The sequence below is a fragment of the Bactrocera neohumeralis genome, chromosome 4 (assembly GCF_024586455.1).
Source record: "Bactrocera neohumeralis isolate Rockhampton chromosome 4, APGP_CSIRO_Bneo_wtdbg2-racon-allhic-juicebox.fasta_v2, whole genome shotgun sequence".
NCBI lineage: Eukaryota > Metazoa > Arthropoda > Insecta > Diptera > Tephritidae > Bactrocera > Bactrocera neohumeralis.
Window position 1 is genome coordinate 32,515,993 of NC_065921.1, and position 18,680 is coordinate 32,534,672.

General features: G+C 36.5%; 1 protein-coding gene and 1 long non-coding RNA gene across 4 annotated transcripts in view; both read left to right on the plus strand.

The window, feature by feature from the left end:
* Window positions 1–749: 749 nt before the first annotated feature.
* The window catches only part of LOC126757262 (uncharacterized), a 76,973-nt gene continuing 59,042 nt past the window's right edge, over window positions 750–18,680 (plus strand). The window contains exon 1 of the long non-coding RNA XR_007666718.1: window positions 750–831. This is a non-coding gene — a long non-coding RNA (uncharacterized LOC126757262). The remainder of the gene's footprint in view (window positions 832–18,680) is intronic.
* Window positions 3,503–18,019, plus strand: LOC126757253 (trichohyalin). 3 transcript variants are annotated; one of them, XM_050471016.1, is made up of 8 exons: window positions 3,503–3,647; window positions 4,007–4,059; window positions 4,147–4,323; window positions 4,402–4,564; window positions 4,699–4,838; window positions 7,417–7,510; window positions 7,580–7,708; window positions 14,305–14,602. In XM_050471016.1, the coding sequence occupies exons 1-8, from the start codon at window positions 3,603–3,605 to the stop codon at window positions 14,461–14,463; spliced, it is 960 nt and encodes a 319-aa protein (XP_050326973.1). In that variant the 5' UTR covers window positions 3,503–3,602; the 3' UTR covers window positions 14,464–14,602. The 3 variants fall into 3 exon arrangements, with proteins under 3 accessions (XP_050326973.1, XP_050326974.1, XP_050326972.1); XM_050471017.1 differs by lacking the exons at window positions 3,503–3,647; window positions 14,305–14,602 and adding exons at window positions 3,669–3,915; window positions 17,781–18,019; XM_050471015.1 differs by lacking the exon at window positions 3,503–3,647 and adding an exon at window positions 3,678–3,915.

Here is an 18,680-nt window from a genome sequence, read left to right on the forward strand (position 1 = left end):
TGTTTAAAATATGTGCATACATATGTATTTATATTTTATATGTGTTTCAATTCGAAAATTCTTAAGTTAAATGTGCTATTATATATACATATATGTGCATATAGAGCTATATATATGTACATATGTAATATTATGTGGAAATAAAAAAATTGAAATTTTTAATTATTTGGTACAAGCTCGCTTGTTCAGTACTACGTTGCTTCTGAGCCTCTGCAGCGTCATAACATCTTTTAAGGGGGTATTCTGGTCTAGAAGCATGAATTTCAAGTAATTTTTAAAGTGTCGTAAAAAAAGGCAATTAATATTTTTACTATCCATTTTTTTATTAGTTATTTGTTAATTTTAGAAGAAAACAGAAAAAAATTAAAACTAAAAAAATTTCAAAAATTATGAGCTGACGAAGTGGGGGGTCTCTAAAAATTTCCTCGTGACCATACCCATGATTTCGACCCGCCTAGTTATCTGAAACCAAAAAAAAAAGTTTATTAATCTAGAATAATGTCGCAATGACCGAAACTACGGAAAAGTGGGAAACAATTTTTTCACAAAATGGCGACTGCCTGAAAAAAAAGTTTTTTGGATCACTTTTTCTGACTATTTCGAATTTTTTGAAAATAATAAAAATAAAAATTTGGGGATGGGGCTAGTTCCAACCATAGACAAGCCTATAAAGAAGACTCTATAAAAATTTCAAGTAAATCGGTCCAGTAGAGCCTGAGAAATCGTGGGTATCGTTCCGAAAAAGAAGACAATTCTAGTGAACACGGACGCCACGTCACAAAATCGGCTGTATCTCCGAAAATAAGTCGAATTTTGAAAAATCCTTCCAAGGTCATATTTTTGAAAGTCTAAACTTTCAAGATATGTAAAAAAAATCGATTTTTTCAAAATCCTAGACAAGAATACCCCCTTTAAGGAAGCGTTGTTTTGCTCCGCCCATTCTAGGCATACATTGAATGCTGATATTGTCTCCGCCGACGTAACTTTTTTTCTGCAATGGTTCTCATAGGTTCAACAAACATTGGTCAAACTTGAAATGGGGTTTTCTGCAATGGTTCTTGAGATGCATCTTCAGATGCATTTTCAGCTAGCTGTAAACGTAACTCTGAAAGAGGAATGTTATCTTCATTATTCCATTCGGTTGTTATGTCAAATAATTTTTGAAAAGATGACGGAATTGAAGACACATTTACAGCATTTCCCTGCCTTAGATAAAAAAATATATTGCGTCTTTCAGGCTGATGCTTTCCAGAGTTTCGTCTACTGATTTTCCTCGTCGAACGATGTGACCTAAAAGGCTTGTTTTGTAGTTCATTTTCGTAAGCCTTATGACATTCTGGTCCATGGGCTGTATAACAGCAGTACAATTCGGAGGAGGACACATTACCAATATTTGACCATCATTTAACTCTCTTTCTTTGGGGTGACAGGGTGCATTATCTAAAAGTAAAATAGCCTTTTCGGGAAGATTTTCGCCACGGAGAAACTCTTTTACCTGCGGTTTTAAGAAATTTTAAATTGATAAAGCAAAACATCTACACACCTCTGGAACAAATGTTTTGTAAAACCATTCTTCAAATTCAAGCACTTTTATTTCCTTTGTAGATAACAGGCAAATCCGTAAAATTTTTATGTTAGCGTGGATTCAATGATTTCACAATAACCTTTAATTTTACTCTATTATTACCAGACACATTCGTACAAACAAGAAAAGTTATTCTTTCTTTATTGATCTTGTTTCACGGAGCCGAGGTTCTTTTGAGCGCAAAAGAGTTCTATTACGCAAAAGCTTCCAAAAGAGGCCAGACTCATCGGCATTGTATGTAAGTATATCTGCTCCTTGTTCAAACCTAAATCAGTAATTTTTTTTTTAAGTTTTGCAAAAATGGGTTAACTGAATGAATATTACGTATATTCGAAAGTTTTTTGTCAGATATTTTCAGTGTTCGTATACCATATTTGTGACTGCTAGCACGAAAGTCACCTGGCTTTTCCTGTATTTTTGCATGGAAAATTGTGGTCTTTACCTTGAGCATATCAGTCGTGATGGGTAAGTTCTTTGCTCGCTGTTTTGCAAACCATTTCAGAAGTGCTTTTTTCATTTTTGAAAGTTCTGATGGTTTAAACGTTTTCCCCTTTCCAGGACCAGATTCAGCATGCGACACGAACTTCTTTATGGTGGCTTCATTTTTCTTAATAAGAGCTGTTGTTGATCTATGTATGCACTTGAAAACTTTTGGCTAAGGAATTGACAGAATATCCTGCACTTAGTTTCTTTAAAATGTCAACTTTCTATTTTATTGGTGGCAACGTAAATTTTTTCCTTGCCATTATGAAACCGCACTACACAAAACGTCAGTTAAAACTGATTCAAATCTCCTGAAACGCACATGCGTAAGAGTTACAACAATTCATGATCGATAAAATCGAATCGTTACGAAAATCAACAAAGTCTTGTCGCAAGTATCGAGGTCAAAATTTTGGGAAGTCGCAAGTAGTGAGTACATAATGAAAAATATTTCTTTGTTGCAAGAATCGAGTTGTTGCAAGTATCGAGATGTGCAATAATTGATGTACCACTGTTTGTTACTGTTGTCCCTAAATGAAAGCAGAGGCGGCAAATTACTGTCAAAAACTCCACATAACTATAGACTTTGTATGGCACATACCTAAATAAACGCGGCGGCAACGCTGACCGTCGAAAAAATCGATTTTAACAGCGTGTTAGGAAACAAAGTTGATTTGCGAAGAAATTTTAATTTTTAAGAACTAAAGTCGGTTGCAGTTAATGAATAAATTGGACTTTTATTGAAAAATTTCTTAACGCTTGGTGTTTCATGCTTGTAAACATTGATATAAGTAAGTATTATTAATAAATTAATTCGTTATGTATTTCATTTCTTTTGTTCTAAATTAAAGTTGCCCCTTCATTTAGGGATGCCGCGACGACGTTAACGATGAGCGGAAAAAACGTGCCGCCGATCGCTTTTATTTAGGTACGCCTGTTAGTCCTCATGGTCAATGTTGACACTATTGATTTCTGAAGTGAAATCATCTCGACAGGCAAAAGTTTATGGTGTACTAACTGTATTGCTGTACGTATTGCCTGTGGAGACTCCATATAGCTTATGGAATACAATATATGGTATACAAATTTGCATGCAATGAACTGTAAATGTTCTGTCTTTTAATTCGCTGAACTACTATATGTCAAGGTCGTCGTATATATCATACAGCTCATCGTTCTATCGAATGCGACATTCGCCGTGACCAATGCGCTAGAGACCATAAATCTTTCGCAGAACCTTTCTCTCGAAAACTACTAAGGCCGACTCATCAGATGTTGTCATCGTCCATCATGCCTCTGTACCATATAGCAGGACGGGAATCTTGACTTATAGAGTTTGGTCTTTATTCGTCGAGAGAGGACTTTACATACTTCTCAATTGCTTACTCAGTCCAAAGTAGCACCTGTAGCAAGAGTGATTCTGAGGCAATGTCGATGGAGCAGACGTTGCATTGCCCGACCATTAAGAAGTTCGAATAGTAATTACCGCCTGAAGAACAACAAAGCGACCGTTAAAAGTTGAGCAAGAGGGCACATGTTTAGTGAGGTTTTTTTTCATCAATTAGAAACATTTGAGAGGGTAAGAGTTGGAAAACGATTCATTGAAGAACCCTTATGTACATATATTGTATATTTCTATGTGTGTATGAACACATTTATTATTATTTATTTCGTTGTTGAATATGCGCAATGATTTTTTTTTGTTGTTATGACAACAAAATTATAAGCTTAACTGTTATTTTTCCAAATTCAATATCGTCAATTACGTGAAAATAATAAAAATGGAAATGATCGAGTTCTTACAACATACGAATCATCGTAACTTGAAATGCAATATTAAATCTATGGTAAATCTAGTATAGATAACCCAGAATCAATCAATTGTCAGCATTTACATTTCATAAAGTAATTATTGATTAATATACACTTCCAATTCAGGTTAAAGACAGGTTACGAAGCATACATGAAGATCTTAATGAAAGGAGATTGCTGTAAGTATTGACTTGTGCCTTTTTGCATATTTACATACATATACTATATTTTATCACCGATACATTCGTATGTATTTATACATGCAGGTTACGATGTAACTTAGAGTGTGAGAACCTAAGGTATTCAGAGGAATTGGCTTTGGTCATGAAGAATCGTATTGAGGATGCAGCCAGAAAGAGGGAGCAATGGTTTGGTATCCAGAGAATACAGCGGGAGCATGACAAGGATAAGTTTCTTCAACTTAAGGCTTTGCAGAGAGAAATGTACAGTTAAATATGGCATACAAATTAAATTGTACACATTATGATTTTTGTTACGTATCTATTGGAAATTTTACGCAGGGAAAACTGTGAGGCAACGAGGCATTGGCAAAGCAAAGCGCTGCTATTGGATACCAAAGAAGCCCAACTGCATCAAATCAAGGAAAAGGAAGCAATGAGGCAAAGAGAAAAGCAGTTGGAATTAATATGGGAAGATGTTACTCGACGATATTTCGAAGAAAAGGTAAAATTCGCAAGGTCTTCACTAACAGTAATTGTGCCTTTCTCAACATATTCCTAAATATATGCATTCTAATTACAAATGGACATATGTGTATATGTACATGTGTGTATATGTACATGTACATATGTATGTAGGCTAAGCAAGATGTTGTGGAAACAAAATTACTCAAAACGATTGCGGGAATCAATCAGAACATTAACATTAAAAATTACGAATGTCAAAGGAAGAACAACAAAGTTGCAGAACAAGCTACTCGAGAACAGTTCGAAAAGGAGTAAGTATTTCACGAAATATTATAATTATATATAGAATGTATATCTTATACATATATACACATGTTGCATATATTTTATATATTTATACCCTACAAAATATGAGTATATATAAATGATCTTCATGACGAGCTGAATTGATTTAGCCATGTCCGTCTGTCTGTATAACGCGAACTATTCTCTAAGTTTTTGTGATATCGATATGAAATTATACACACGTTCTTTTCTCCTCAAGAGGCTGCTCATTTTTGATATCTTCACGAAATTTCGCACGGATTTTTGTCGGACTTCTGTTGCACGGAAGCTAAGTACCCTTCACAATACAAAAGGTTGCTTACAAGAACTTGATTCCGACTGCACAATGTTTTCATACACTATTAACAAAAAAAATTCTGAAATATTTGGAAAACAAATATTTTAAACTCGGCCATTGCGATGCCATTTCCGGTGATCTCTTGAAAAACATGCGCCCGCTTTGGCAGAATAACTCCTTACATAGGGTTACCATATCGGTCTCAGTCAAAATCAGTCCCGTTGCATATGTTGCAAATTGACACAGCTGGTCATTAACAGATTGCGCAAAAAACTCGTCTGATATTTCTCGGTCCTCTTTTTTCGATTTCAAGAACGCATTCAATTTGTTGTCGTCAATATGAACATTTTTCGATCTAAAAACAGAATCGCCTCAACAACTTGTTCATATTTCATTTTTAATTCGGGCTCAGATGAAAATTGCAACCAACGAAGTGTTTTGTATTCGGACGTGATGCAGTCCACTTCAGTGAATAGCCCAACGATTCTCGATAAACCATGAAAACATTTTCTCGAAAGTTCGCACATTCTTCACGTTTTCCCTTAGCATTCAAAGCATTGAGTTTGGTGGTTAAAGTGAAAGGAACGAAATTTTGTTCAATTCTCTCTTGCAAAACGTTGACAACCTTATCAATTAGAGAATTGATTTCCAAAATGCTATTTTTTTCTTTCTCGATCGATGCCAATTTCGATTGAAAATTGGACATGTGAGCATGTACAAACAACAAAAAAGATTCAGCAAAGTCATTGGAAAAAAAAAGAATGCAAAAATGCGGAGGGTTTCTCAATCGATTAAAAATACGACTTCAACAGAACAACTTTTTCAAGATTCTTTCAACTACTGGAAATAAACTAAGGCAAAAAGAGTTTTCTTTCAAGTCTTTTACCACGACATCAACAGAATGGGGCGCCAAAACACTGTTGATAATGGCTTTAGTCTTCGACCGCGAACAAGAAAATCAATCAGTACATTTTTCACGAAAATCAGGGAATCAGTGCCAAAGGTTAAAATCAGGGAATATAGGGAATTCCCTGGCAAATCAGGGAATATGGCAACCCTATCCTTACAGGATCATTTAAAGTGAAAAAATACGTTTTTTAGTTAAAACCTTAACTTAGAACTTGGTCAAAGGAAAAAAAACTGAAAATTGAATTTTGGCAAACATTTAAAAAAAAAAAATAAAATTTCAGTAAAAATTTCGCAACATTTTATTCCAAATAGTTGCAATCGAAAAAATCATTCGTCCAAGTCTTTAAGAATTATATCTCAAGGACCCGTATAAAATTTCATGAAGATTGGTTAAGTAGTTCTCAATCTTGCCTACCGACCTCAAAAACACAGATTCGTGAAAAACGCGTTTTAAGATTTGAGTGACAATAAAAGTGGGACAAAAGTGCACAAGTTCTCAACACTGTATCTCCGTAACAATTACTCGGATCAACTTGAAAATTGTTGTAGAATTTAATAAGATAATAAAAAAATCGATTACGGGTTTCAACGTATACACAATATTCCAAATTCCTATAAACGGGAATGAATTCGTTCCAATGAACGAACACCGCAATTTGTCGATTCTAAGACGTTCTCAAGAATTGGGACTGTTTCAAATCACAACCGTATTTTGAGAAAAAATTGGGGCTTGTCTCCCTATAAAATTATTCTCAGTCAAAAACTGAAGACATTGGGCCACTGTAAACGTCGTGAATTTGTTGATTTTGCTTTGGAACAACTTGAAAACGATAACGATACAAGCAAAAATTCTCCGATGATGCTCACATTCATCTGAGTGGTGCGGTAAGTAAACAAAACTGTCGATTTTGGTGCGGAGAAAATCCACAAGTTATTCATGAACAACCATTACTCCGCGCTTCTTTCGAAATGAAGCTGATGATAACCATTTATGGTCGCATTTAGAAGAAGTTGGTCTAGTTCCAAGACAAGGCTACGTGCCACACAGCATGTGCAACAACCGAATTATTGCGAAAAAAGTTTGGTGATTCGATTATTTCATGAAATTATGCCATTGAATGACCTCCAAAAAGTTATGATTAAACACCTTTAGAATACTTCTTGGGGGGTTATTTGAAGTCATTGGTCTTTAACAATCAGTCAGACTCTCTTCAAGCTTTAGAATTCAATATTCAACGTGCCATTCATGACTTACGATTTGTGGAAAAAGTCCTCGAAAATTGGGTTCATCTAATTCGTTAATCCAAAAGAATTAAGTTAGTTGCCTAAGATCTTTAATTGATACCTTCAACTTACAGACACATGTTTCACACATTAATGAACGGATCACATCTTGCACGAAGGAGAGTCGCAGAGAGAAATAAGAAGCTGTCTCAACAAAAAGAGCTAACGGTAGATAATAATTTAAGATATTTACACACATGTTAAGAAATTTCTCTAAATACTTATTTTTAATTTCAGGAGCAAATTACAGAAAATCAGATAATACGCTGGAAAAATAAAAAACTCTTGTTCGATGAAGAAGTGAAAATTATGGAAAATTGTAATAGTGAAATCTTGAATAATCAACAAGAAGAGGAAAAACGAAAGGTGGGTAACAAAACTTAAAATGTATTTATTATTGAATTGAATTCACGAATGAACAGTAGATAAATAGTTTAAAAATATCCAAAATTAAATATGCATTCGGGTATTTCATTTTTAATTTTTTTATTTCTTTGCGGACTTGAAAAAAATCTCTGGAAACGTAAGCCCTTAATTTTTGACTTCAGATACTTCCTTTTCGATTTTTTAAGTTTTGCACATAAAAAAAATTTAGTAAACGATGAGTTCCTTGAGAAGTAGTGAAAACCTATCTCTTATTCCTTGCCATAAACCAAAAATGTTACATGTTTGTGTGCAATAACTCTATTAAGCTAAAAAGGTTGATTTTAATGAAAGAGAGGAGATTTGAAATATAATATATAGTTGTGTTCATGATCCAGGAGAGAGAGATCCTTTTTTCAATAGCCGTGTTTGACAAATCTTGCTTGAGTCGTGTCAAGCTGTCATATTATTTTTGTTCAATATTGTTTGGCATTTCATCATGGAAAGACTTACGCTTGAACAACGTTTACAAATCGTTCAACTTTATTACGAAAATTCACGTTCTGTCAAGAATGTGTTTCTCGCGCTTCGCTCAACTTATGGGCAACACGCTCAATTTATGGTCAACATATTCGGCCCACTGAATGTACTATTCGCAACACCATTATCCAACTTTAAACTCATTGGATAATATTCGACCACCACGAAAATATAGCGTCCACAGCTGAAAGTTTACACGAAGATCGTGGTAAGTCGATGCGGCGCCGTTCGCAGCAACTCAGACATATGGAAGGACTTGGTGGATTTTACGTCGAGATCTTAAATTGAAAGCGTACAAAATACAGTTTGTGCAGGAATTGAAGCTATTTCATCCAGAAAAAATAACGGTTTGGTGTGGTTTGTGGGCCGGTGGAATCATCGACATTTGGTTTCAAATATTTAGAAAAGTACACGTAGGATGTCAAAATTTTTGGTGTATATGTATGTAATCAGAATACAGTCATAAGTTAATAAAATAATACAGTATATTGGCACCAAAACTAGTGTTGACCAGTGTAATTGATAATAAAGCTAAAGAAACAAGTCAGAACCTACTGGGAATCGAAGCTATAGCGGGATAGGGTTCCACAATAATATGCAATGTTGTAAAATACAATGATAAAACAGAGAATCGTTTAGGAAAATGTATAAAAATCAATATTATTGGACAGAACGATTATACTATATTTAAAATCATGTCCTAGCCACCCTCAAAAATTATAAAAAAAAATTAAATTGTCGCTTACTACTCTTACAAATCATTGGAGGCACGAGGATCACATCTTTTATTTACTGGTCTTCGCACATAAGACATTTCATCACTGCCTATTAAGTAAAAATTTGACTCATCACTGAATAGAACGGTTTTCTATTTACTAATTGGCCAACTTACATACATACATATGTATATGCTATTTAGCGAATTTCAACAAGCGCCGCAGTGGGGCATGTGCGCTTTGCCCCTGAAGCACAGACACAGGCAAGCCTTTGCAGCTTTGATAATCTAAGGCCTTTCGAAGACTGCGTTGCCTTGACGGCCCAAGCAACCGCTCCATAGGTGACAATAGGCCTTACAATCATGGTATACAGCCATCTAATGATACCTGGCTTGCATCCCCAGGATCTGCCGGCCAGGCGTCTGCATATCATGAGTGCCTTGGTGGCTTTGGACAGCGTTAAGTCCAAATGCCTACTCCACCGTAAGGATGAGTCTAATGTGAGGCCAAGGAATTTGACCTCTTTCGACATCTCCATCTCCCTGTCGCCAATTGTTAGGGGCCTCAAGCTTGGAAGAGATCTTCGCTTAGTAAAAGGGATCACGGTAGTTTTTGCCGGGTTGATACTTAGCCCTACGGTGTTACACCATCCCTTTGCTTGATTTAAGCCCCTTTGAACAATGTCACAGAGAGTGTGAGAGTGTTCTCAAATTTACCTCGCGCCATTATGACAATGTCGTCTGCGTACCCATGACAACGGATTCCATTGCTAGTGAGCAACTCAAGGAGCTCATCTACTACCAAGCTCCATAGCAGAGAGGATAGTACTCCACCCTGTGAGCAGCCCCTTGTAGTGCCAAAACGAATCTTGCTCTCCCCCACAGTTGTTTCCGCTACCCAAGTACGCAGTAAGGCTTCTATCCATCTGCATACTGGAGCCGTTACGTTCCTTTTCTCTAGTGCCTTGATCACGTTAGCGTGAGACGCATTATCAAAAGCACTCTCAATGTCAAGGAAGGCGCAATCGCAACCTCGCCGTTATCCAGCGAATTCTGCAGTTCAGATGTGAGTTGATACAGAGCAGTGTTAGTGGATCTGCCTGTACGCATGCTATCTAGCATGTAGGGGCGCGATTTTTAGCGCTTCCGATGTTATGTGGTTGTTACTACTTTTTCCATCTATTTTGGCATGAAGGATGTGAGACTAATAGGCCGGAATGATTTGGTCTCTCCTACCCACCTTGGGGATGAAGATTACTTTCGCAATTCTCCATGGCTCTGGGATATACGACATCGCCAGGCTATCTCTCATCAGCGCTAACAGGCGTGGCAAGAGAACTTGCATACCTTTCTGCAAATAAGCTGGAATGATGCCATCCGCTCCTGGTGACTTATAGTTCGAGAAGTAGGCCAGTGCCCATCTCATTGGGTCTGCAGTGAACAGATTCCTTGCAGTCAGCCAGTCTAGGCGATCTGGTCTGCTTGCGACCGGTGGTGGAGTGTGGTCAGCCTGAATCGTCTCCGGAGCGTGCGCTTGTAGGAGTGTCTCTGCCCTCTCCCCCGCACTAGTCCTATAGGTCCCGTCCTGCCTTTGAATGGATAATACCGTGTTCGTCTTGCCTCTTGACAACGACTTGTGCAGTCTAGCTGTCTCTGGGGTCGAGGAGACGCTGTCACAGAATTTCCTAAAGCCATTTGTCTTCACGAACCTAATCTCCTTGTTGTAGGTTGTTATTCCTCCCAGTTGCCCGTGCGCTTGGCTTTATTGAACAGCCTGCGCACCGTTTGTCTAAGTACCGAGAGTTTGTTAGACCACCAGGGACAGGTTTGTTTCCTGGTGGCCACCTTTAGTGGACAAGCACAATGATAGGTGTTCATTATAGACTGGTATATAGCAGTCAGCCTGCTCTCCAGTCCAGTTACAGTCTACTATCCGCCTGTCTCACTCTGCTTATAATATATCAAAAAAGTCTTGCGGTATTTTCGCTAGTTGGCGCTGAAAGCGCGTAGTTCTAGTTTTATTCGTCGCATCGGGTCATGCTATGCGCTAACACTGATTGATTGTCGTTTCTTTTAAGTGGTTCGTGAGTTATAGCGTCAAACATGGAGCAAAATAAGAGAAAATACGGCATATCTTACAGTACTACTACGATAAATGCATCTAAAGCCGCCAATAAAATTTGTGCATTTATGGACCCGATACAGTTTCCATTTCCACCGCACAACGATGGTTTCAACGTTTTCGTTCTGGTATAGAGGTGGTCGAAGATGCGCCACGCTCCGGAAGGAAAATTTCGATAAAATCGCTGAATTGGTCGAAGACCGGCATAGTAGCAGCCGTAGCATCGGTCAAGAGCTGGGCATGAGTCATCAAAAATTCATTTCAATTTCAATAAAAAAAAAAAAAAATTCAATACAAATACCGCAAGACTTTTTGGACAACCCATTATTTTGCCTAGAATTTCATTGAAAATATTCCAGTTCGTATTTCTGGGGATACGTATCGGAGGTCGGTCCCGACTTCTACCCTCAGAGCAAATCGAATGATTCTATGATCACCGCCATTAGATCAAACCGGTCATGTTAGAGATGACCTAGTTACGATGTACCACCTTGTTGAAACGGAAGTTCAGCCGGAACACCTTTTGCCGTATGAACTGTCTTCTGCCACCCTGTCTTCTTAACAGAAGGTATATATGCATTTATTTGCAACATACATATACATACATATATGAGGCACGAATGCATTAATATGTAATAAGCATGCACTCAAGAAATATAATAAACATATTTACTTAGGTTTGGGCAATTGATTACAAATGCACATGTGCACTTGAAAACAACCCAAACCATGCAACATAAATTATATGGCAACACACACACATGTATTGCATTGTATAGTTGAAAACAACCCCATGTGGTGTGCCGTACATACATATACAAGGTCTGTCGCAAAAGAAACAGAACTTTTTAAATATAACTGTTTCTGGTGGCGCCACCTATTGGTGGGTATATGAAATAAAAGTTTGATCTCTTGTTGACATTTCGTAAAACAATTTAGTTTAACCGTTTAAGCGATTCTGTACTGTGTTATCTGTCTCAAGCAGCTAAATTTGAGATTTTGAGTTAGAGACAATTTTTTTGTTTTAAACTTGAGACGATTTTGCTGTTCAAATGATGAAGTGACAGTCACAAAATCTATTTTACATTTCATTATTCAGAGATGTTTTTAAACTCGTCTTCAGAATGAAAATAAATATGTCGATAACAAATATTAAATTTTGTGTTTTACTTGGTGTTATAACATTCGTCGTCAACAATAAGGCACACTGATTTTATCACTATCAAAACACTGAAAACCATTAATCACTCAACTATGATCTGACTGTTTTTCATTTGGAAAATTTTTGCCCATGAAAGGACACTGGTTTCAGGACATTTATGTAAAATTGATTTTCTCAAGATTTTTAAACACTTTTCGAAATGTTTGAGTTGCTTACAAAATATAAATAAAAAATATAATCGAAAAATAATATCTTTGATGTTTTTTTTATCCTCTATTCAGACCTATATTTTAAAATGGCAACTAAGAACTCAAAAATAGGATGTAAGGTTTACAAATTTAAAAATAAAATTAGAATGAAAGATTTCTCACTCGACGAAAGACTGTTTGAATTCCCCCCACCAGTGGTAAGGTTGACAAAATCTTTGTTGAGTTTTAAATACTTATTTTAAGTAAATGTTTAAAATTTAATAAAGAATTTAAAATTACATTATCTACAGGGCAAAATAACTTTTCCTTTGTGATAGAAAATGAACAAAGGCCTTATGCAAAAACTGATGTAAATAAACGTACATCATATGTGTGTGAGTTTGAATATCTCTTTAACACATGGGTATTGATACACTATGTACCCATACGGCTTTAGGGGCTATACTAGTGTGACGCATGAAAAATTAGGCGATTTTCGTGAATTTTTTTAAAAGAAAGTACTAGATTGAATGTTTCGACGTTCTATGGACGTAATAAAGTATATTTTTAGCTATATTAAAAAAAAATTTTTTTACAAAAATATTTAAAAATAACGGAGTTATGAGCTGTCTGCAGAAGTGCCGAAAAAAAGTGCCTCAACTGCTGGCATGATTCCGGTCGATTGAGTAGCTGAAACAAAAAAATTCAAAATGTTTATTAAACTTAAATATGTTTTCTATGCAATGAACTACGATCTTTAAAAATATTAAAAATTAAGAAATTGGCGTAATTTTGAAAAAAAAAATCGTTTTTTTACAAAAAAATGGTCGTTTTTTTAATGCCAAATTGACAAATTTCAACCAATCAAAAAGATCGTAGTCTATTGGATAGCAAATGTATTCAACTATATCTAGTTTTAATTTGATCGATCGGTCAATTTCTCGTTGAGTTATAATGTCAGCAATTTTGAAAAATGTCGTTTCGAGAAAAACGCGTTTAAAGTTTCACTTATATATGTATGTTTGCACCTCTGAGCGGTCGCTGTTTAGAACGCTGACATTCAAAAACTATTTAAGATACGACCTCGCCACAGAATATTTTTGAATATATAAACTATCGAAAAAGCAAAAAAAAAAGTTTTTTGAAAGTGTCACACTGGTATAGCCCCTTAATCTCATGCCTTTTTCGCAGTCATTGCTGACCATAAATCCATCAAAGCTGAAATTAGTATTGTATGACTGTAAATAAAACTTTACACTTTATACAAATTTTATAAATTCATTTTTTCTGCAAACCTTAATTCCAAACATCTGAAATTTCAAAGCTCTTTTCGGTGAAACGCTTATTTTAGAAGTCACAGTCTATTTATTTATTTAAAGATTGTTTATTTTATTTTTGTAAACTAAAGTATGTACATGTGCTTCTTCTGCTACCGCCCTTTCACCAACCACTTAGCCTGGTGAGCGATTTAAGTTAGTTTTGAAATATTCCATATCATATTGTTATATAATATTAGTTAAGATGTTCTTTAGCGGATCGTGCTCTTCTATTGAAATTTGAATCCAATCTTTGGCCAATGAAAATTAGTTTGCCACTTTTCTACAAAAAGTATGGCCATATATAGTACATATGTACATTAAGATCTGCTAACCAACTTTATAAGCTGGATAAATTTCTGGATTCGGAAAAATGTTAAAATTTCACTTTTATCTGCCAGAACTTTAATTTTTCTACCACGCACATTGCACACATCCTAAGCGCAGAAACCGATTAAATCATTTTCCTCGACATTTGTACGTTTAACTACAGTGTAATGATTTTTTTATTTGCTTAAAAATTATTATTCAAATAAATTTACATTGTACTTTTCAGATTCAGGATTCAGTGTGGCAAGAATGCTATATTAATCATGTGAAGGAAGAGAAAGAAAGAAAACGAGAGGAATCCAAACAGTTTGATTTGAAGTTTTCCGGAACCGGATGTGTGTTAAAACAGCAAAATAAGAAGCCATACAATAAATCTGCACGCTAATTTGATAAAAACTGAACATGGGATCTCAGTTAGGTTCACGAACACCCGCTATTGATATTAAACTGGTCAACCGATTTTTGTAATATTTTTTTTGTTTAAACGCAGGGGTCTCATAAAATAAATTAGTTAGTTAAAAATACATACATACTCTTTTACTGCGTAACGCAAAAACACCAACAAGTCATAACAAGTAAGAAAGGGGTGTGTCAAATTTTTTATACTTTACAAATTTGCAAAGATCAAAGTCGGGGAAACCCATACCGGCTGGTCCTTGGTAAAGGCAGACGGAGGTTAAATTTAAATTAAGCTGAAGTATTTGTCATTGTTGAAGACATTTGTGTATGAGTACGTGCACATAAAAACAACGTCTTTTTTCGCTTTGCCATGCAACAGTCGCCATTTTTATTAGTGAGGAACAGAGAAAGCAAAGCGTTCATGCCTGAAATGCATGTCCAGATATTCTGCAAGCAGATCTGCACAATTATCTGCAGCTAGAATATATGTGCAGTAAGTTTTGACAAGCTTAAAACATTTCAAAAATACGTTAAAATTAAATAAAAGTGAAAGTTGAAAAAAATCGAAAATCTTTTTTTTTCTTTGTTTTGTTTATTAGTGTTAGTTTTTAAAGAAACGGGTAGCGTAGGTTTGATGTACATACATACATACAACACTAATAAACAAAACAAAGAAAAAAAGATTTTCGACATATGTACATATGTACATCCTAAGCTACCAAAGTTAAAATAACCACTCTTTCTGTCAAGAAAACTCCTTTATACTCTGTGAAAATGGGTAACATCAGATAATAACCACGCCCACTCTCCAATCTGTGAGGTTTCTTACTTTACAAATTGCGAGAATTTCTTCCTTATTTGCATTTCCTTTAAGGATTTCAATGAACAGCTGATAGTGTTGCCAGACTTGGCTCACGGAAATATTATTTCTATGTTGTTACCATTGATTCTGCGCAGAGATGATGCCATGCAGCCATGCAGATCTGCATTGAGGTGCAGAACAACAACTGTAAAATTAGTAGAAATTTTTTTGAAGCATGTGACATACCCTCTGTTTTCTTCGGTTTATTGTTTTAGTATGAACTGCTACGCAAAGCGAGGAAAGTTTTATGTGAACGGGACTTTTTTTTACTTCATATAGTCCCTTGAACTACAAAGCTCCTAGATATGTAAGACGAGTTATAGATAATACTGGAGAGCAGCATAGAAATTTTACTTATTCCCAATGTCAGTAAGTCAGTATGATCCCTTCGAGACCATGTAAGTAAAAAGCATGCGTGTCTTCGCAGCTCTGGCACATGATTTTGGTGATTCTGCATGCCCTTAAGGCATTAGCCAGACGGATGGCACTTCTAGCAATCTCATCAGCTGTTTCGTTTACGGAATTCCGTTGTGGTTTTGAACCCAGTATATGCAGCCGCTTTTCGGCAACTGTTACATCTACTGCCTTCCTGCTTCTAAGGATATTCTTTGACATACATACTACTTTGTGAGATTATTGTCTTAATTGCCGCCTGGATATAGACGTACTCATATACTAAACTCCCTTATGTTGTCTCAGCCGGCTGTCTGTATGAAATTTTGTTGAGAACGCTTCACCATAACAAAGCAACGTAAAGAAAGATCAGTGGACTTTGCTGTTAGCTTTAAGTGACGATAGGAGTGGTGTCAGTAGGAGGTCTTGTTTGCGCCACAATGAGAAGGTGCAGGTTCGACAGCGAACATTTCTAAAATTTGCATTGCATCTCCACATTCGACTGACAAAGTCAGTTCTTCCTGCATTTGGGTTTTAACCACAACCACCACGATATTATCGGAGGGGCCAGTCCGCATGTGCAGGTTGGAGCGAAATCCAAGGGCTCCTGCTTCCCGTAGTACCAGAATTAAGTCTCCGGTCAGACCTTAGCCGGAGCTACTACCAGTTGAGCTTCTATACAGCTTTGGACTGATGACCAGGGGTTGGACCCCACACACACCACTCATACAAAATCTAACCCTAATTTCCAACTAAACGCCTTCGCTGCTTAAACAACTCACGCGCAAACGACCCTAACTGTTCGGTATTCCGACTAGTGGAGATCACAGCGTTAACATCTAATCGTCCATCAGTCCAGCTAATCCCCATATCACCCAGATGCCTAATGTCTGAGTATATCGGGCATTCTGCCAATATATGCACTTAATCCTTCCCCCGTCCCACAAAAATAACTCGACCTATCAGATAGGTGCCTCTGATGCAAAAATATATTCAGAGGCCCATGCCACATGAGCAGAAAATCCAGACTCATACAAAATCTGAAGAGTCAATCGGACATCGCAACTGATTGGAAGTTGCGCCACAACAACGCCCCGGCTCACATCGCCTAACCAAGGCCGGCATCCCAATGCTTCCGCAGCCCCCCTACAGCCTAGATGTGGCCCCCGGACTTTTTTTGTTTCCTCGCCGGAAAAACCCAATGAAAGGCAAGCATTTTGAGACGACAGAGGGGATGCACGGAGCATGCACCTCGGCTCTCAAGGCTATTCCGGATAATGCCTTCCGTGACGCCTTCAATGCTTGGAAATCACGCTGGCAGCGCTACATCGACGCAGAAGGAGCCTATTTTGAAAGTTTTTAAAGAATTGTAATGATTGGTTCAATAATTTTTTTTAAATCGACTCAGTCCTATTTCTTTCCGGACAAAGCTTGTATTCACCATTATATGTATGTATGTAAGCATAAAATTTGATGGCGGCACAATCCATCAGACATTACCTTAGAACTTACAAGAATGAGAAGGCGGAGAATGTAAGGCAATGACAGAGAATTTACAACTATGAAAAGATGCAAATTGAATTTTTATATAGTTTTGTTCACCTAATAGCCCTTATAGCCCTGACAGACGGCAGCGCTAATATGCATTAGCGGGCTTAATTTACATTTACTTGCGCATTTGACCCATGTTAATGCAAGTTTGTAATGCACAAGAATTATACAAAATTGAGGGACCAGTTTTTGCCTTTCGGCAACTGCACTTTGTATTTTCCGTGTTGATTAAAATTCATCAGCTAATTGCTATTATCAATTGCACACAACCAAATTTACAGCCTAGACAACAACCGGAAAACAAATACGGATAAGTTTACAGTGGGAAGAACAACCCCAGTGTTGCATTTCAGTTTCAACTCGATTTGAATTCAATTAAGAATTAATGTAGTAGAGAACGTATATCATAGACAGAGAACGTTTATCCAGAGAACGTTTATCATATATACATTATACGATATACGTTCTCTGGTGTATAGAAATAATTCAATTTACAGATTTCAGCGCCCTCTTTGTGTGGAAAACGCAGAGAAGTTAGAACAAGCAATTTTCTCTTATGTCTGGCAACTACTTGTCGAATTTTGGCGCCCTCTATCCGGACGTAGCAAACATAGGCTCCTCGATTCCACAAGTTTTAACACTTCGTTAAGTTACACAGTGTTGGTAGCGTTCTCTAGCGATACCACAGTCTTATCAAAAAGTTAAGTTAGTTGGATATGTAAAGATTTATAGTTTCATATTTACGTTTTTCAGCGACCTCTTTGTGTAAGAAACACAAGCAGAAACAGCAGAGAACGTACACGCTCATCGCATTTTGTTAGCCAAAAATATTTTTTACGCTCTCCGCGCCGTGAACCTTCTCTATAAATATACGTTCTCTGCTCCTGATATGTAGTTTTCACATGAGGGCACTCTGAAAAGTATAACCAGAGAACGTATATTTATAGCAGAGAACGTTTATAATATTTAATATATAAACGTTCTCTGCTCCATACATACGAGCTCGCATAAATGCGACAATGTTGGCTATGTTGTCAAGTTTGTCCTTTTTGCAGTGCTTTGTTATTAAAAATGACTTATGCTGCTTTTGAAGTGATGCGATTGCCGATTGAGCTGCATTTTCAAGCGTCGTATTTAGATGAAATGAGCTAAATAGAAAAACTATGAAATATTGATAATTACCGAGCGATTCTGTACTTTGATTCAGTCACAAGTCTCAAAAATTGAGATTTTCATATAGAGACAATTTTTGTGACTGGAGATGATTTTGCAATTGAAATAAATATTGCAATGAAAATAAATATGTCTATAACAAATATTAAATTTTCAATAACATAGTCAGAAAACATAATTATTCTTCTTCTTTACTGACGTAGACACCGCTTACGCGATTATAG